This window comes from Emydura macquarii, unplaced genomic scaffold (assembly GCF_026122565.2).
Source record: "Emydura macquarii macquarii isolate MOO-44397 ecotype Brisbane River unplaced genomic scaffold, CSIRO-AGI_Emac_v2 contig_691, whole genome shotgun sequence".
Classification (NCBI taxonomy): Eukaryota; Metazoa; Chordata; order Testudines; family Chelidae; genus Emydura; species Emydura macquarii.
The window spans coordinates 14,738,760-14,759,331 of record NW_027130828.1 but is presented as its reverse complement, the minus strand read 5'-3'; the positions used below and the strand labels follow the sequence as shown (position 1 = coordinate 14,759,331).

The window sequence follows — 20,572 nt, the reverse complement described above, 5'->3', positions numbered from 1 at the left end:
GACATAAAAATATAAAAGTGTCACAGCGCACTATTACTGAAAAGTTGCTTACTTGCTCATTTTTACCATATAATTATGAAATAAATCAACTGGAATATAAACACGGTACTTACATTTCAGCGTATAGTATATAGAGCAGTATAAACAAGTCATTGTTTGTATGAAATTTTAGTTTGTATTGACTTAGTATTTTTAATGCAGCCTGTTGTAAAACTAAGCAAATATCTAGATGAATCAATGTATCCTCTGGAAGAGCTCTGTGTACCTCCAGGGGTACGTGTATCCCTGGTTAAGAACCACTGCTATAGACTAATAATCAAATGTGCTTGGCGTTTTGCACCTAGATTTACAAATTATTTTTCTTATTGATATTTAATCAATAGTAACAGGGCTCTATTGTATTTACCCACCACTGTCATTGAAAAATATGACCTAAGAATGTAACCTGATTAACTCCCTCCTCCCCACTCAAACACTGCGGTCGGCTCCTTCTCCATTTCAACACTGACACTGTAACTAGAGCTGTGCAATTAATTGATTTTTCAGTTTGCTGGCAGTTTGGGGAAAAAAACAAATCCAGGATAAAAATCGTTTCAGGTCTATCCAAAACAAATTAAAAAAAAAAAAATCTTAGTGTTGAAGAAAATATTTTGGTTTGATTTTGAGCCGTTTTAATGTGTTTAAATAAAAATGAAGGGAATTTCAAAATGAAAAACTTTTTTGAAAAAAAAAAACAAACATTCAATTTAAAAAGTGCTGAAACGAATTCCTCCCCCCCCCCCCCCAATTGGGGGTTTTACTTGGCTCCCCCCTTAACACAATTTGGCAAATTCACAACATGTTTTGGTCGGCGCAAGCCTGCATTGTTCTCTACAAAAAAGTTTTTGTTGAAGAAACTCCTAACAAACCATGTCCAGCCCAAACTATATCCTGCCATGGATTTGCCCCAGATGACCCCTCAAGACCAAGCCTCTACTCAACTCTCCTCTGTCCATTCACACAACCAGTGATACAAATACTTAGCTTTTTTGCAACCTCTTCAGTTCACAGATCTCAAAGTATTTTACAAAGGAAGGCTAAGAGCGTTACCTCCATTTTACAGATGGGGAAAGTGAGGCATAGAAAATGACGTGATTTGCCCAAGGTCACATAGCAGGTCAGTAGCAGAGCTGGTCATAGCATGTAGGCTTCCTGTCTTCTAGCACATTGCCCTGTCCATTAGGCCACACTCCCGATACACAAGAGCCTTCTCCACAACAACTACCACCATTTAGAACAGCTTCTCTGTAACCTGTCTATCTAGCCAGTTCCCCATCTATTTTCAAACCTCAGTCAAGGTGTCATTCTCCCATCCCGCCCCCTCTTGGGCCTATAACTTGATTTTCCTCTCTCTCCTATTTATTAACTCTAAATGCATTACACTTGATAAAAGTGTTTCGGCAGAGAGTTTGTATGAAAATGGCATTATTCAAAATAAAGGTATGTTGTACTGTAAATGGAAAAGATTTTTTTTTTTTTTTAAATAAAATGTTCTCAGAGAAATACGACCTTTCCCACAGCTTTTAGAAACACTTAGTGAAAAATCAGATACAATAACAAACAATAGGCAACCATTTAAATGCAGTTAGCCTGGGGAAGCAAAGAAACAGAGGCTTATTTACGATTTGTTTTTGTTGAGTCGGATGATGATGATTTTGGGTTTTGTTTTGGTTTTTTTTGAGGCCAGGCGCTCTGAGCCTCTCAGGGAAGAAGACAATCCTTCTGCCACTAGCAGTTCCTGCAGAGAAAGCTCTCCAGCTGTAGGACGCTGATGAGGTTAAGCATTAATTAAATCAAACTGCGAGAAAATAATTACACATACATATCCATCAGGCCAAGTTGACACTACTGAGTAACAAAGTTGGATGCAAACTCCATCAGAGGAATTGTCACGCGGCTGTTAAAAGGAAATAAATGCATCCCAAACGGACAATTTCATTTAGGGGGAGAAAAAAAAAATGGATTGCAAAGGATTAATGAGGCGAAGGGTTTGTGTTGGCAATTGCATGTAAAATGCAAACATAGAGGGTTGTGATATCATCATTTAACCTTAATGTTCAATAGAGTTGCACTCGCTAACGCACCAGAGGAGCAATGAAATGTAAGCCATAAAAACAAAATTTCCAAAATGGGAAAGGAACTGGGAAATGAATAGAAAAAGACAGGCCCGTGGCAACAGCACCCCAGAGCTTCCTGGCCACAGTTTTCACGAACGAATAGGTGCATGCATTTTTGGGGAGTTCAACTTGAGGCACCATAAAGGAGACTGATTTTCAGTGGGTGGGTGCTAAGCACTTTCTGAAAATCAGGCCACTTTAAGGTGTCTCAAGGTGGGCTCAAAATTGCTAGTGGCTTTTGAAAATCATGGTGTGTGCTACATTCTGAATAATTCAGGCAGCGTGCAGTGCCCTGCTGAGCCCGAGGGCATGTGCAGTGATGAAAGGGAGGGTTTAGAGGGACCATGCAACATAGAGACGACCTGGAGGAAATGAAGTCACGAAAGAGGGTGAAAGCAGACGCGGTAAAGTCCGCAGTTGCTCCTTCCCGCAAGGAAAAAAGAAAGCGTCCAAGAGAATTACATGCTGGAGTCAGACAAGGCACTAGAAGACATTCTATCTAAGGCCCTTCCCGTGAAAGGTGAAAAACACTGCCTCCCACCCAAAAATATCAACATGCCTCCTTAATACCATTGTATTCAGCCTGTAGCACCCTTCTGAGAACAGCAGCTTCCTCACTTTATAGATGGGGCAACTGGGTGAGAGCATCAGTGACAATTTCAATAGAAGCCAGTAGCCACAACTCCCAGACTCCAGTCTCATCTCTGAGCACACTTTTCATCCACCACCTTCCTCTTTTAGCTTTTATGGCCTTGTGCCTCAGATCCCACTTCCTGGTGGATTTTATCTTTCCTTCAGAGGCGAGCTCTCCCTGTGGAATGGCTCAGTTTGGTTCCCAGGAATCCTCCACACCAACAAACGAGTCACACAGGAAGACAGATGGGGATGGCACGGATTGAGGGCAAATCCCCATGGTGCACTGAACCAGCCCCTCAAGGAGTGGAGGGCAGGTGAGAGTTTGAAGGTGTATTTCTGGGTTCTGGTGGTCTAGAAAGGCCACCTTTTTAACAGCAGATAAGTTGCTTCTTATAGCTTACTGCAACCATCTCACTGTCACCAGGAGACGTTAAATCAAGCTCAGGAAGACACCCAGTGGACTGGTTAATCCTTCATCCCCACCTTTCCCCCGTCACCTAGCACCACCTGAAACCAGAGTGGAAAGCTCCCCTCCAAAGCCAAGATCTGGGCTTGTGAGGACCTGCTGTACACAGCGTGGCTAGGCAGAGCCTGCTGCTGAAATAAGAAACCTCACGTATTTCAGATGTGCTCCCAAAACCCCTGAAGGAGACAGACACTTTCAGGAAAGCAAAATACTATGAAAGACACATCAGGGAAGATTTATAGACAAGCAGCTGTGAGCTCTGGCTCCCAATCAGCCTTCTTTCACAGGGTGGCCTAAACCAGAGGGAGCAGAACCAATGGGAGAAAAGCCCTAGCCCAGACTCCTGTACCGAATATTGAGTTCAGTGGTGTGGGGCGTTGTGTCCCCGATGGGCCCATCTTTTAGTGGAAACACAAAACCAAGGTTCTGGCCATGTGGGGTCATGGCCATTTTCATAGGAGTAAGGTTTTGATTACACATGTCTCAGGTCTCTCTCTGTAGAGGAATGTCAAGGTTTCCTGGTGGGAGTGTGTGGTGTTACTGGGGGGGGGGGGAGAAAGGGGGTAAGCATGAGTGAGAAAACAAAGAGGAAGGTTTAAATTAGAAACCTACTGCCAAGACCAAGATCACAGGCATGTCCCGCTCTCCAGTCACCAGGGTACCCCGACACTCGCATTCAGCAGGCACTCGTCTGGGAGGGAGGGGTGGATGAGGGAACTTCACTGAGCAGTCCAACAGAGGGTTCTTTGTTTCCCTTGAGCAGACCATGAATGGAAGACTCTGGGAGGTCTCAAGCTTGTATCTGCTGGGCATTTCCCCCACATGGTGCAGAAGCTCTAGCAGGCCCAGCCAGCACATCTCAAGAACGGCCAGCCACCAGCATGTGTGGGAGATTGCCAGCTAAGGAGAGCTGAGGGAGGGTATTCGCTAGGAGCAGTGTGGGGGAAATGAAGAAAAGGAAGCATTCGGCTGAATACAAGGGACGTTTTCCTAAAGGCAAACTCGGTTAGGCTGCAGACCTCTCTTCATGATTCCCAGGTGGTCAGATGGTCACAGGACAGCGGAGAGCCATTATAAACCGGGTGACAGTCTACCCAGGAGATCTGGGTTCAAGGCCCTCGCTCCTGGGCTAAGGGGTGCTGGGAGAGCTGCTCCGTCCCAGTGGTCTGAGCAGCACCTCAGATTGGTTAAGAAAGGCCTCTGGACAGCCCAGAATGGCGCTGGTGGAGATGATGGTGCCTAGCTTTGCCCAGCTGTGAGGGTGACTAGAAAATGTCTCCCACCCAGGGCTTTAAAGGGAAGGATAGGTAATGTTTAGAGGGAGAGGAGGAATCTCACAGGGCAGCCTGTGTGATCCCGAAGTCATCCACCGTAGCCTTGCTCTGAAACAGGGAGATGCATATTTGAGTAACTACAACACACTAAACCAAATAATTTAAACCAGTTAAAGAGTCAGAACATTTTCTTCACACTAAGTAAATAATTTATGGCCAGAGCCATAATAAAAAAAAAATAAAAAAAAAGCCCTCTCCAATCCTCTACTACAGGAAAATGTACCCAGAATAAAAGATCACATTTCAGGCTCATAAATAAATGAAAAACCAAACCAACAGTAAACAGAGGGAAAAGCATTTCTCCCCAGGCTTCCCAATGCTGCCGCAGAAATGACGGTGCAGCCGAGCCGCACTGCGCTAGGCACCCACAGGCAGAGAACGCCATGGCCGCTTAAATCAAAGGAAGGTTCTCCCTGGCATAAATTCAGAACATGACCCCCTCCCTCCCTGCCATCCACCAGCATGGTTTGAACCCTGGAACCTCAGAACCATGCCACAGATCTTCTACCACGTGAGTTAAAATAGTAACTCCTTCTGCTGGCGGCACTAGCAGGCTATCATCCTCTATGCAGACTAGCCACTGGAGGGAGCCCCAAATACCTGATGAGTGTTACACTCGGCAGCACAAGCTGTGTTAGGCAGAATGGGAGCTAGGGAGCCACGAGGCTTTTTCTATGTCCAGGAGCCTATGTAAAGAACCCCCTTTACATTTAGTACAGCCCCGCTTGTCTCTTATCCTCTGTCGAGGAACTCCAGAGAGCCGAGCACGGTGTGGCAGGAATGCTGTCCCGTGCCTGGTTGATGTATGGCTGGGTGGGAACCAGAGACACCAGAAAGGTGGAGGAGGGAGGGCTGGCGGAGGATCACTGAAGTTTTAATGGCCGGTATGAAAGCAAGGCCCAGGATCTCTCAGATGAGGAGTCACCTTCTCCAGAAAGGCTAAAGGCCCCATGGCGAGGCAAGTGGGTTAACGAAGAGCAAGGATGCCATGTGTTCTCTGCAGGGCGCCGGGACGCCATGCTGCTCATCGCTCTCTGCAGAGCCCGAAGGGGAAGCCAGACAGCAAATAACATCCCTGCCAGCCGCTGTGACAGGTCCAGAATCATGGCAGCCCTGGCCCACAGGGACTGGCCTGAGGCGAACAGGGTCAGCGGCAAGAGGAGTTCTCACCAGAAAACGCCAGAAAGGCAGCACGACATTTTTTATTGCTGCAGTGACAGAGCCTGTCCTTGATACACTGAGTGATGGATTGGCACCGACTCGCCGCACTCCTGCTGCGTACCCAGACCCGCTCCTCAGACTCTCACCTCACAGCCTGCTAGCACGCTGATGGCGTTCCAATCGCTCTGCTCCATAGACTGCCCCCCCACCACTCCCAAGAAGAAAAAGATGCCCTCGCTCCCAGAAGCCCTGATCTCCTCTGCTCCCAGCATCCACTGGGGACACAGAGAGGACACGTCACGTCACACAGAGAGGGGTATATCTATACTGCAATCATGTGCTGACATACCCAACCTACCTTTATTCTTTCTAGCAAGCTCAGGTACCAGAGCAGCGAAGCCAGGTCAGTACACGCTTCAGCGTGGCCTGTACAAGCCAACCTGGGGCTCTGACTAACTACTCACGTGGCCAGCCTGCTCTGAAGATTGCACTGCTCTAACACCCAAACTAGCTAGATCAGGTATGTCTACACAAGTGGCAATCACCCTCCGTAACTGCAGTGTAGACCGGCCTTTAGAATCCTTTAAAGCACCATGGGAATCAGACCAGAGTTCTGGTATCTGTAGCCAGGAGGTGAAGAAAGGTTAGAACGGAGCTGGTCAAGAACTTTGGATAACGTTTTTTTTGGGGGGTAGGAAAATGCTGATTCATCTAAACCAAAAAATCTTTTTTTTTTTGCAGACAAGGGTCGATTTTGAAGAATTGCGTGACGTGAAAACACTGAAGTTTCAAAACTGTCCAAATGTTTGTTCTTACGTTTTCTAAGATGAAAATTTTCAGCGTTCTGGTTCAAAACCACTTTTTGTTTTGAAATGTAAGCAAATTGTTTCAGAATTAGTGAAACAAAGCATTTCAATGGACAAGAGCCAATGTTGTATCCGGATTTTTGGTTTGCCAAAATATTCAAGAGTTTGGCATTTCATCCCAAGTCAGTAAATAGCCAGATGTTAACGCACGAGGAATTGTGTGACTTCTCTGGACGTTAACGTTCTACCACTGGGTTATTAGCAGCTGTGCACCAACTGTGTGTATGGTACTGTGTTGCGTATCATCCTACCCCTACAGACAAGATACAAGAGAAGGATCACAACCAGTCAGAAAATAGAACATTTGTCGTGACCTTTAGGCCCTTAAGCAAATAAACAGTGCCACAAACTAAACCACCCTGTCAGGCTACGTTGAATTCTGCTTTACAGTCCAAATAAGCTACCCTCTACTGTCACACCATTACTCTAAAAAAAAAAAATGTTTAAACATACTTTACTCCAGTTTTTCTGAAACCGTCTCCCAAGCCAAGCCAATCTATTCCAGCGGAGTTAAGAGGCGTGTCCCTGTCCCCCCTCCCCAGTATTTATATAGGTCAAATATTGGCAAGTGTGAATTGTGAATTTTGGATGACCAGAAATCCATTTTGGCCCCAAAGATCAAAGATTTGCAAGGAAACTGAATTTCGCTTACCCGAAACTCCCGTTACTCAGGACAGCGAGGTACATGGGGATCATAATTTAAGGACTAGAGTTACAAGCCTGATCCTGAGAGGTGGGAGGTGCCCTCAGCCTCTGCTAACTTCAAGGAGAGTTGAAGGTGCTCATCATGTTGAGAGGCACAATCAGCACCAATCAGGATCAGGCCCAGAATGAATCCGGTTTGGGTCATAGGCCAAACCCACATCACCTCAGGGCACTGTCTCCTCCATCAGCCTACGGAGGGACTTGGCGGCACCCTCTAAGTTTGTGTTTCCCTATGTGGTCAAGTGAGCAGAGAGCCCCGGATGAGCCCTATGCAGCCCCTCGTGGCTTGGCCTCTGGGAAGCCCTGGTCTCCATACTCATGATCAGTTCAAAGGCAGAGGAGGAGGAAGTGAGACACCACTCGGAAGGGGGAATCTTACCTCGGGGTCTGCTCCTGCGTTTCCGCCTCCCCATCGACGTGCTGTGCAGTGCTGGCTGGAGCTGGCCGATCTCGATGGGCGTGTTGGTGCGGAAACTCTCCTTGAACTTCTGCATCAGGGACTCCACCGTCTCCTGCGTCGCCTCAGCGGCTACAACATGGGCAATGGGGTGAAGGTTAAAAGATGTGCAGACACTGAGCACTGCAGCCCTCGCTAACGGCACCAGGCAGGTACTGGAAATACGCTGGCACCCGCCCACCCTGAGCGGCCTGGTACTGTGCAGGGCCGACACAATGGGGCGGTACTGGCCGTTTTGGAAAAATGAAAATGCCCGGGTCAACCAAGTCACCTCATGCCAGACAGGCAGGGCAGGGCTTCCCAGTGCAGACAAGGGGCATGAGATGAAAATGAAGTAAGTTGTCCCCCTAGGTCAGTTACTCCAACAAAACCCTTTCGGTCATTTCAGGCCAGTCATTGCACGTTTCAGTTTCCACCCACCTGCAGCCACACTCCCCAGCAGGGGCTGTTGGCCGCACTGCACTCGACTCCAGACAGCTGCAAAGGAATAGCACATGCCCAGAATAGTCTGTGCCCACCCACTTCTGCAGGAGGGATGTCATCACGGCCCCACCTCCTACCCAACTCTTTTGTGAGCTCCAGCACCAACTTCATGGAGTCCTGACTCTCTAAGCACCAGGACCAGATTGTACCTATCCCACGGTCGGAGAAGTGAGGGGCAGGGAAAGTTTCTTTGTGCTGCCCTCCCCCACTTGCCCTCATGTAGGGCTGGGCAGACACAATCCACCCTATTGTTTGCAAGTGCCCTTTCTGCTCTCATATGCCATGAACTCTTCTGACACTGGCCACTGATGGTATAGCCACAGGAAACCCTAAATGAGCCTGAACTTTCCTGAGCTCGGCCTAGAGAATTTGCAGATGAACCTAAGATTTGCAAACCTTTCAAGAGAATCAGGACCAAGCCACACGTAAAGCCGGGGGGACTGATTTCTGGGCTTGCAAAGCGATGAGACGCTCACAGCTTCAAGCCTGGTGCAACACAGGGATTTTGCCCAGTGAGGTTTTAGGCTCATTTGAACAGACAAACATTCCGATCCAAGCCTGGGCACATGTGTACAGCAAGCCCAGACCCGATGGTCAACTCTGTGCCTTTTCTACTGGCTCACCAGGAGCAACCACAGCTCCCCAAACTTAACAGCGGTGCCGCGCAGCTTGAGCTCCCAGCGGGTAACCACCGCAGAAAATCGCCTCCTTCCAAGTTCTATCGAGGAGTGGCAGCGGGTGAGCTTGGGAAACAGGGCCCCGTCCTGCCCCACACCCAGGGAACATTCCTCCATATTTAAAGGACCTTTGCCCTTTCTCCCATACATACACACACGCACCCCGAAGAAGCCGCAATGGGAAAAAAAAAAATAGAATTGCTCCATCAAATGCACCAGCAAGCCCTCCTGGCAGAGAAGCGGGCCAGTACAGGAAATAATGGCACCACTGGCACGGTGTTTTCCAGTACCCAGCCAGCCCTATGCAGGCCTCTTCAAAGGCTATTGAATCACCTTGGTTTGGGCAAGTTGTTCGTTCTGATATTTCCTTAAATATGTTCATCAGCAGCACACTGGTCTGCTCCTGTATCGATCCTGAATTTCAGATAGCCTCCTCGTTATGAGTGCCGCAAACCATCCGTCCCCCCGGCTTCTGGCCTGCCTTGGAGTTGCATAGCTCCCCAGGCCTAGGAATGAACTGCCCACACACAGCTCACATGCAGGACACTTCCCTGGCCCTTTTCTGGACACTTGGGGTCTTCCTTTACATAGAGGCTTCACCACCACCCTTACCATTTGCTGGGCCACTCCATGGGCCATGCACACACCCACAGCGTTGGCCCTCACCCAAGCCCTGACTGTCTCACTCTTTAGGCTTTGTTTTGTGTTCTTTGTCCTGGCACTGCGTTCTTTGCTATTCCATGCATTGCCATCTCTCTTGGACTGCCCTTTTTCAGGACCTAGAGATGGGATCTCATGGCCTCTCCTGCCTAGCATACAGATGGGCAAATGCCAGGGCAGAGGTGCTTTTCCTAGAACAGCTCGACCAATCAAATCTCCATCCCAAGCTGCAGCACCCCCTGGCTCCCTTCTTCACCCTTTGCCCACAGCTCTGCCGATCCTCTGTGTTTCTGCATGCACGGCCAGCATTGTAGCCAGGACCCTCTCCTAAGCAGCTGCTCCCAGTCGTGCTTAATTCCGCTGGACTTGGCTTTGTGGACAAATTGCCAGCAGGGGAGGTGGACTGGCTAAACGCATTCAAGCTAGTGCTTTCGAGTTCATACTGGGTGTCTGGGACTAAAAAGCTAATACATGAACCCGCTGCTCTGCCCAGACGCCGAGATGCATTAGATATGTATTTTAATTGGAAATACTCTGGCACCCGGTGAGCTTGAGATCTGTAACAGCCATGGGCCATGGACTCCAATTCTCCAACCAGCATGGGGCAGAGTCCATTTGAACAGGGAATAGGAGGGCATTCATGCAGGATGAGGAGCCTGTGAGCCGAGACGAGGAATTGACTTAAACACTGAGACTCCTATGGAGAGAGAAAAGGCTCCAAAAATGACACACACAAGGGGGGAGGGGGGGACTGGGGTGGGGTGGGGACGAGGATGCATGTGGCATTTATTCCAGGGTCCTTGTTCCCTCCTTGCAGTGCAATCTTTCCCAACCCGCACATGCACCCAAACCAGTCCATGGCAGAGATCACTGGAGCTATGCATGTCTGCACAGGCAACTGCAATGCATTCAAGGAGCAGGGTCCAGTTACTGAGGAAGCAAGAACTGGTGAGTGGGAGGGAGAGGGGGAGGAGGAAGAAGGAAGGAGGACAAGAAAAAGGGAGGGGTTGCAAACAAGCATGGCCTTTCATTCCAGTTGGGTGCAGCGACGAGCCCCTCTCTCCTGTAATCAGGGGCTGCCGTGCCTTTCCTTTGCTGGCAGTGTAATTCCACACGCAGCAGGGTGACAGCACTGCCACCGCGACAGACGCTCCTAATACCTTCAGCTGCTGGACATGTTCCTGATTCCCCGTTCCTTTGAAAGGGTTTCACTGGTGCCGGAGATAATGCACCTGAAACTTCCATATACCAACTTCTAAAGAGCTCCCATTCCAAAGCAGGCTTATCAGTGCAGACAGACGCGGCTCCGGGATGAGATGATACCCAGCAGGCAGGAGCTGCTGTCTCCAAGGAAGGCGGGATTGCCAACAGGCAAGCGGCCCCAGCATTATCGCTTCGAGACATGAGTCTGGATAGGAAGGACGTGCCCGTTACAGGCCAGTGCTGGGCTGTTAATACAAGCGGCCACATCATCAAACGAGCCCTTCCCTTGCTTTGATTCCCCAGAACTTTAATAAGGAGTCCCGAGTCAAGCCTGTCGTAACTACGACGTGAATGACCGCCCCCTGCCCCTATCACCACATCAGAGGGAAACCTGTTTTAACGCCCTCCCTCCCCCAAAAGGCAGTGCCTCATCTATGTCAACTGTTGGGTTTCCAGCACAATTCTGTTGGAGCTCTGCTGAAAGCCTTTCTCCTTTGCAAGACACCCCGTTTGCACTAGCCCCTGAAGAACCACAGTTGGAAATGCCTGACATCAGCAAACCCTAGAAACATCTCCCATGCGTTCCAGGGGACTCTCCCACCCGCTGCTGCCTCCACTGCCAGCTTCATGATGTCAGTCTGAGCAGAGATCTGTATGCACCCTGCATACAGATGGCCATGCTAGCTGCACCCTGCACTGGATGGCCTCACGTCCCTCTCCAGGGCACTGAAGAAGGTTTGGTTGAACACAGGATGCCTTTTCCCAGTCCTGGCCTGTAAGAAGAGCTCTGGAAGCAGCAGGACTCTCTTGCAGGCAGCAGCAGATCAGCTGTGAAGATTTTCCCCTCCAGTGTAAACCAATCGTCATGGCATCAGTGGAAGCAGCTGGCTAAGGACTGCAGCACTGGGGACTGGGGAGGGTAGGGATCAAACCCACTGCTGGCATAGGCAGGTGCAACTCCATCTATTTCAATATAGCCCAAGAGCATGTCTGGCCCAACCTGGGGACAGAACACCAGTTCTCCCCACCCACCATGAAAGGCAGCGTCCCACGAGCCCGGGAGGAAAGCTCTCACGTTCTGGATGCACAGCAGGCATTGCAACAGGGAGCTGCGTCAAATACAATTTAAAACGCGACAGCAGCAAGGAGCGATGATGCAAGAGGTCAGAGTGGGCAAGGCTCAGGGCTCCCCTAGGACTCTTTCAAGGGACCACTCCCCCCCCCCCAGCTTGGCTGCAGTATGTGTGTATCTGTGGGGGAGGGAAGAAGGGAATGAGCCATTTCCAGAGGCACTGGCCAGGGAGAGGGACTGCAGGTGGGTAACAAACACCCCATGGGAATTCACAGACCACGGCACCTGTGAAAAGGAGGGACAGCATCCCGCTTTCCCAAGTGACCCCCTTCCTTACTCTGAGTTCTCTCCTCCTCTTGTAGCTGCATGGGGGCCAAGACTGCTGCAGAAAGACCTCCCTTGAACGGACGGCAATTTCTTCACACCTTGGGGCTGTGTAAGATGTGCAAGTAGTACGGCAAGCTTAGGAACTGCGTGGCGAAGGCTTATTTATTGGCAGGAAGCCGGGCGAGAGATTAGAAGGGGTTTAGGTTAGAGATGAGAGGGAATCTTCAGCTAGCTAAGTATTGTAGAGGTCACGGCCCTTGTTCAGCTGACAGGCATGATCAGGGAGGCTGTGACTTTGCCTAGGGTGACCAGATAGCAATTATCAAAAATCAGGATGGGAGGGGAGGGAGGGGGAATAGGCTCCTATACAAGACAAATCCCCAAATATCAGGAATGTTCCTATAAAATCGGGACATCTGGTCACCCTAACTGTGCCCCATCTATGCATCGTACAGGCGCATCAATCCAGAGGCATCTGTCTGAATGTCTGTCACCGGAATGGATGCCAAATGCAAGGACGCATTATCCTCACAAAGGGCAAGTCCCAGCTGACATTGGCTATTTGCAAAGCGACGGGCGTTCACTTCTCTGTCCGGGTTCGGGAAGGTGGAGGGGGAAGAATCCCGGTGCCCAAAGATCTTCTCCACTCTGGTCCCTTACACATTTTGGGTACCAGCTAGCCACTTCCTCACCACCCTGAGCCCTGGAGCACCGCGAGACACACCCAGTGCGTGTGCGAGCGCAGCAGATGGAGTTTGATCTCAGTAGCATGCAGAACCAACAAAAAAAACCCAACCCCTAATTGACAGGTGAGGGACTTTCACGCTTAATCTGAATGAATCATCAGGGCTCCTTCGCTGGCTGCCAGCAGAGAGGAAGGGAGGGCAGAATTGGTTAACGAGGCCAAATGGCATGGCAGAGTGGAACAGTGCCCGGATACATCCCCCCGCCCTTTTCCTTACAACCCTGCATCAAACCCACACAGGAGTTTGGGCTCACCCCCTCTCGCAGAATACACCCAGGCTTGGCCATGTGATGGCCGCCACCACCTTGGTGGTCACACCAGGAACTGCACTGGAGACCTCCACAGCTAAATGCAGAGATCTCTACAGCTTGAGTGAACGAGCCCAATACCAGCCGGTTCTGTGATTCTCATGTACCAGGCACAAGGGGTTCACACCCCACTGACCAGGGAACCAAAACTCAACCAGGTGCCATGCACATCACACACCCAGGCTGGGAATAAGGCTGTCAGGCAGGCAATGTCTGTGCAGACTATTCTTTTTAGGTGAGTTTTTAATTGCTCATCAAAAGGAGAGAGCTGGCACCAGTCAAAGTTGAAACTTGCCCAGCCCCTGCTTCATCCACAATGGACTTCAGAATAAACTCCTCAGTTCTGGCCTGCTACACCCCCTCTGTGTTCATCCCTTGGATCCCAGGCAGTTCTCTTTGTGCATCTCAATCCTGACCAGCGGGACCTCTGCCATTCTTGTCCTGCCCATCTCTACAAGGCTAGTTCATTGACTGCATCATTAACACTTAGTCACAGGCCGCCCCCGACAATTGTCAGTGTTGGCCAAACAGGAATTAAAGCAACTGCCCACTAAGTGTGTCAGTGCAACCCACCCAATTGCTCCTTCAGCTCCCTTCGATTGCTGGTTGCCGTGGTTAATGAGACAGTCCTGGAGAGGTTAGGCAATGCATACCCCCTGCTCGTTATCCCGATGGTTTAGAAGCCTAGCCAAGATGTCAACCCTGTCTCCATCCATAACCTTGGCAATGTAGAGATGACCACATGCATCAATGGGAATTACAGACATTTGTGGCCATCTAATCCACACTCACTAGAGAACCTCTGTGCTGTATACCCAACTCCCAGCCAGGTCAACTCCAGGCCCTACCGGTGAGTCCAGCCTCTCTACACCATCATCTCATCTCCGTTTATGGCTTTAGGAATACAGCTGCTTCCAGTCTTGAGGGCTGACCTTCCCAAGGGAGGTTAGAGGATCTTACCCCTCTTCACTCTCCCTCGAGGCTATGATTTATGCTGCTTCAGGTCACTCCACTCTCACACGGGCCTTACGAGGAACAGTCTGCAGCAGTATCCTTTTCTCCAGAGGATGTATTCTACATTTCCTTCTGCTGGCAGAAGGCTCAGCAGGAAAAAAAAAAAAAAGTTATTTGGAGAGGGGGAGAAGAAAAATGCTGAAAAAATCCTACTGAGAGAATGAAACAAGCTGGCCCTTGGGCAAAAATACCGTGTGACTATGATAAGAAAGGGGCCAAATTCATCCCCTGGGGAATCTCCATAGCAGCCAGTGGAGTTCCACCAGGATTGCATTTGACTCAACATGTTTAACAAATTCCAACCCATGCACAGGATTAATTTACATCCCCGCAGCCAACAGAGCATGGTAGTGGCACCCCATGGGGGGGCCAGTCCATCTTCCCGTGTTACTCGAGCCAAAGAAAAACAGTGAGTTTGCACCTTTCCTGGCTATGCTGCAGCCACCTCCACATATGGCGGAGTTCATTAACTTGATGGCGGGGACGTCGCACACCTGTCACTTCTTAATGAAAACATAAACATCCCTTCCAGACGAATGGGAATTCTTTCAGCTAAAACCAGTCCGCAGATCGTGCGGGTGAAGCCAAGAGAAGAGTTCTCTCAAACACACGCCCAGCCTCACACTGAGACGATGCACACATACGGGCACAGAGTACACACGCTCCCGCCTCTCCAAAATACACGTGCACCCAATGCACAGATCCAGGGACATGTTCAAAGGCCCAGAACAAGGTTCAAGCACCCTCCAAATTCCCTCGAATGTGCAGCCGTCTTTGGCTGGCAGGACGGTGGCCGAGAGTCAGGATTTGGAAGGGGCAATATTAGACGCCTTTGCACCCTTTTCCCCTGCATTCTGCTACTGAACCCTCAACACTGCTGTGATGCCTTATGGTCTTTTGGGGGGCCTCAGGGGACACAGGGATGCCACAGGAGTGCACAACAGGGGACTGTCCTTAGTCCCAAGCTGTGGAGGGCTCACTCATTGGCTGGTACACGCCCCCCGCCCAAGGCTGAGCATGGTGCAGCAGCTTCTCCAACTGGCAGCCCATGGACAGCTCCTCAAAGCCTGGGATGGTTTGCCCCTTTCCAGGACTCAGCCCTCTGCCCAGGTCACTTATAGTCCCACCCTTGCCAGGGTAAGACTCAATAAAGGAAGAGTCTAATGACCTTATCCCAGGCCTTCGGCCCCGACAGTCCCTGCCCCCCCCCCCACCCTTGCATCAGGGTTTTTTTTACATCCCCTCCCTTGGGGTTATAAGGGAAAGCCAGGCCTCCACTTTACTCTGGGTTCCAGCCCCACAGATCATGTACTAAGCAGCCGTGCTCTGTCTCCTCAGACTCACTGCCACTTCCCCGGGCCGCTTCCCAGCTTCATCTGCCTCCAGGTCCCTTTCACAGAGCGACACCTTCCAGTGCTTTCTGCCTGGAGGTTCTGGCGCCTTCTGCCGCTCCCACCCGGTGTGTGCCTGAGGCCAGGTCCCCTCAGGTTCCCTGGCAGCATGTAGCTCCCTGCAGGCTGGGCCTCCTGCAGCGGTCTCCCGAAGCTGGTTTCCCTGGGAGCTGCTCTCTCGGAGAGACACTTCCTCCAGCTGAGCTCTGGTCTAGGTGTTCATGAGTCAATTAGCCGCTAACCAGCCACTTAGGCAGCTGATGCCTTCCAGGTGTGCTGAGGTGGGCTCGTTCCTCTTAAAGAAGCCCATCGACGTGTAGACTGGACTCTGACTCCCCTCATAGGGGCCAGCCATCCCAGGACATGCTCTCCCCACCCCAAACTCCAGGCAAAGTTAAGTGCATCACAGGCACTCTGCAAAACCATCCCATTGGGTCAATATGAAACTGCCCCAGGACTGCATCTGAGCTGCTAAGCCATACTCACAGTGGGTGGGGGAAGAGAAGCAGGAATTCAGAGAGTGCGTCTTGGGGGGGGCGGGTGTTTGGAGAGGGAAATTAGGGCCATTTTGGACAGCAACCTTAGGGTGGGGAGCGTTCAAGCTGCAGAGCTCTCAGACATCACACAGCAGCTCCTTGTTCCTTCTAGTGCTGCAGAGCACTGAGGCCTGCACAGTACACACAGCAGCGGCCCGGCCATCTGTGCCTACAGGTGGCAAATCCAGCCTCCGGGGGCCCTATCTGGCAGCCTGTTGGAGCCATGCCAATCCCTGGGCCAGGCACAGACTGGCACTCTCCTGCATTCTCACAGTGCACAACTGTTGCATGGCACCAACCTGTCTGGGTCTGGCATGAATGGAAGCAGCCTGAGCTGACTTTAAACAAATGAATGAATGTAAGCCACCGAGCAGGCACTAACGATAACCACTGACTTCCTCTGGGTTTGCCTGAAACGGGGCTGGGAGTCAGGTCTCTTCTGTTCTATGCTGCACTCTTCCACTGACCAGCTACGTCAGCTGGACAAGACGATTTCTCTGTGCCTCAGTTTTCAGTGTGTAAAATGGAGCTGTGAATCTTAATAGCTGAAGAGCCGCCAATTCTCATGGGTTTATCATGCATTTCATGATATGTGGTGTTTTTCTTAAGGCCACAGGTCCTGGCATAGTGAGAATCTGATTTGTTTTTAAATTAAGATTCTAGCCTTCATGTTCGCAGAAAATAGCCTTAAAAATGACCCCAGTGAACGTCCTAGGTTCAGAAACTAGGAGACAAAGAAAAAGGCCAAAACTATGGGTAGTGTTATATGTTTGTTTTTAAACGAAGTTCTCACGATGCAGGCCAAACATGATTTTGGGGGAGCCTAACTCATGATTTTGGAATACTTGGTGTTAGCAAGGCTTGGAGAGAAGGTGCTCTAGGGTGGCACAGTATAATTAGTAGAATTGATCCAAAAATGTCAGCTGAGCAAAATCAAAGTGTTTCCTGGGAATATGCTGAATTAGACTAAATTTATGATTGAAAAGTTTGAAAACATCTGAAATCAGAATGGAGTAGTTTGTTTTGACTTTCTTATTTCTTTTTGACTCATTTATATGTATTATTTTATATTTGTACTATTTAATCATTAATATTGTAATTCACTTGTATACTTTATGTTTACAATGATATATATGCAAGTATATTTCATATTGAATGTGTCTATATATAGCTATTAAGTTTAATATATACTATATTAAGACATTTTAATAACAATGTTACATTTTGCTAAGGTCATTTAGATGTTTCCAATTCTCAGAATTTCCATTACATTTCAAGAATTTGACTTTTTGTCCCTGTCAAATTGTCTGGAGTGGCTCAGAAGCGTGAGTGCCAGCCTAGGGCATGTTGTGAAGAAGCAGGACACAAACCCCAAAATGGTTGTGAGTTCTATGCTTAGATTTCACCAGTCAAGTGTCAAGTGTGATAGCCTCAAGCACTATAACAGCCGTAACATGGAGTCACAGACAGTGCCCTTGGGTGCTCTGTTCTATCTTGTCACCCAGGTAAGCGTGCCTCTCTGACAGATGGTCCCTTACACTAAAAATCACAAACAAATTCAGATTACTCCCAGTAAATGAGTTACAGTCTTAGGTTTCAAAAGATGATAGAAACTGCTGTGATATGCAAACGCTATGTGTCCTTTAGGGCTGACCCAGGCTAAGCAGCTGGGGATCCCTCGCTTAGGCTTAGCAATTTTTGCTCCTCTGAGTCCAAGCTGCATAAAAGGTTAAATTTCCTTCTTGTCAGAGATTTTAACGGTTCAAGCTGATGGTATGAATCCACCTGCATATCTCTTCGTGGGCGTGTGTGTGTGGGCGCGGGGGGGGGGGGGAATCTTCTGAGGTCCCACACTGGTTTTTCTGGTGTCTATGGGCCTTCTTTTGTTGGGCAGGAGATAACACCTCCTGTGGTAAACAAGTATTCTTCCACACTTGGTAATGCTTCTCTCCTGACTGTGGGGGTTTACAGTTTTAGAGCAAACACTTAAATACTACCTGATAACAGGAGATACAGATATTATAAGTGAGATTAATGCATGTAGCAATTCATAAAGTCTAAACAGTAAACACATTTTTATCACTGAATACCTATTTGAACAGGACTAACACAGGCAAACCACACTGGTTCCCAGCTGTGCTTTAATCAATGTTCAGTGATGCTCATAGACTTTAAGGCTAGAAGGGACCATTATGATCATCTAGTCTGACCTGCTGCACATTGCAGGCCATAGAACCTCACCCACCCACTCCTGTGATAGACCCCAACCTCTGGCTGAGTCACCTGAAGTCTTGAAATCATGATTTAAAGACTTCAAGTTACAGAGAATCCACCATTTACACTAGTTTATGCCTGCAAATGTCACATGCCGCAAAAAGGGGCGAAAACCCCCCAGGGTCTCTGATGATCTGGTCTGAGGGAAAATTCCTTCCTGACCCTAAATCTGGCAATCAGTTAGACCCTGAGCATGTGGGCAAGACCCACCAATCAGACATCTGGGAAAGAATTTGCTGTAGTAACTCAGAGCCCTTCCCATCGAGAATCCCCTCACTGGCCATTGTAGATATTTGCTGTTAGCAGAAGCAGATTGGCTCTATGCCATTGTAGGTAGTCTTATCATACCATCCCCTCCACAAACTTATCAAACGCAGCTTAAAGCCAGTTGGGTTTTTTTTGCCCACACTGCTCCCCTTGGAAGTCTGTTCCAGAACTTCACTCTTCTGAGAGTTAGAAACCTTCGTCTAATTTCTAGCCTAAACTCGGTGGTGGCCAGGCGTAGAGGTCTTGGCATGAGGTGGCACCTGGTCTTGCAACTGTCACAGTCCCGACCTGGGACAAAAACAAAACTGGAAATGTTGGGATTTCCCACAGGACAGAAATTTCCATTTCTGACTAGCTCTATTAATTAGAGGTTGTCTTTCTGAAGCATCGGCCATGTTTCGTATAGGTCCTGAAAGGCGGAATGTGGTCTGATTTGCACAAGTCCCTCCTCTAAATGCAGCAGTGACCCTGCCAAGCGAAGAACAAGAGCGAGAGATCTTACAAACATTCACTAATTAATACGCATAACACTCCGGGCACTCAAGGAAATTCTATTATCCCATTTTTCAGAAGAGGAAAATGAAGCGCAGAGGGGAAAGGTCCCACAGTACGCCAGTGGCAAAGCTAACAACAGAACCCAGGAGCCCCAACCCCCGTCTCCTTTCTCCAACCACTGCACATCTCTAGCTGGCTCCTGTCTTCAGCAAGACAGTATAAAAATCTCAGCAACGTTCTGGTAAAAGTCTCTTACAATTCTTCAGTGCCACTTTCAATTGCTTCCTTGCACACATGGATGGGCAGATTCCAAAGCAGGCAATGATACTGCTGAATGTGCAATGCAGCAAAGCAATCATAGAAAAGAAATCCCCCAAAGCAAAACCAATCAGAACTGACTGTTAATTGTAGCAATGCATGTGAGCCTGAAAGCCTTCCGAAGTAGGAATGGTTTCCATTGACTTCTTAGCTCTGCCAATCGGTTGAGATTATAAACAAGGCACGATCGTGGTCCGTATTCCTCTCTCTTCTTTTACACCCAACACTCCTTCCCAGCCCCCAGGCTATCTATATGCCTTATTGAAAATAACAAGGAGACAGAGCAAATTCATCCAGACTGGAGAAGTTCTTCAATGCAAATTATATATTAATTCCCCCCCCCCCCCCACATTCTGTTACAATAGCTCCATGGTTCCAATATCACTTTTAAAACCCTCCATTGCATTTGCAACTCTTCTTTTTAAATTTACCTCCCACACTTTGTTTGGAGTTAAAATAGAAAATGGATGCATCTCATTACAACATATCTATCTATCTATCTATCTTATTTTCATAGTCAATTTCTTTTAGGGGTGGGGGGAAGAGGAAAAAAAACCCTTCATTCAAGATGCTGTCTCTTTTGTGGGAAGCTGAACAAATGTACTTTTCTCCTTCATAAATTCATGAGACGGTTGCTTCTCCACCCCACTCTCCACCACCCTCATTGTTCTGGGCTCTGAGCCAACGCTGCCCTTATCTAGTACCAGGCAGGAGAAAAGAAAACCGTGATACCATCGTGCTTTTTCAGTACTTTCACAAATCTGAAAAAGTCTCAGTTGGTTTTTAATAAAGCTCTGAGCGGGTGATGGCTGTGTGAGAAGGGAGGTGCTCTGAGAGACTGATATCCAACCCCTTCTGTCAGCTCCGGGCAGGCAGCCTGAGCGAGAACATTTCCCCACACACCCCAAATTAGGGAAGGAAGTAATGCAAACAGGAAGTCAGTGGTAGGGGGAGAGAAAGCCAATGGATCGGGCACTCTAAGGCTTTGGGGACGTCTTCACTGACGGCAGCACATTTGCCG

At 48.9% G+C, this 20,572-nt stretch overlaps 1 protein-coding gene across 2 annotated transcripts in view; it reads right to left on the bottom strand.

Moving 5' to 3' along the window:
• Window positions 1–20,572, bottom strand: part of ASTN2 (astrotactin 2) — a 567,068-nt gene that overhangs the window by 385,918 nt on the left and 160,578 nt on the right. For both annotated transcript variants that reach the window (XM_067542151.1, XM_067542150.1), the window contains exon 4: window positions 7,704–7,853. In XM_067542151.1, coding sequence (XP_067398252.1) covers window positions 7,704–7,853 — 150 coding nt within the window. The remainder of the gene's footprint in view (window positions 1–7,703; window positions 7,854–20,572) is intronic.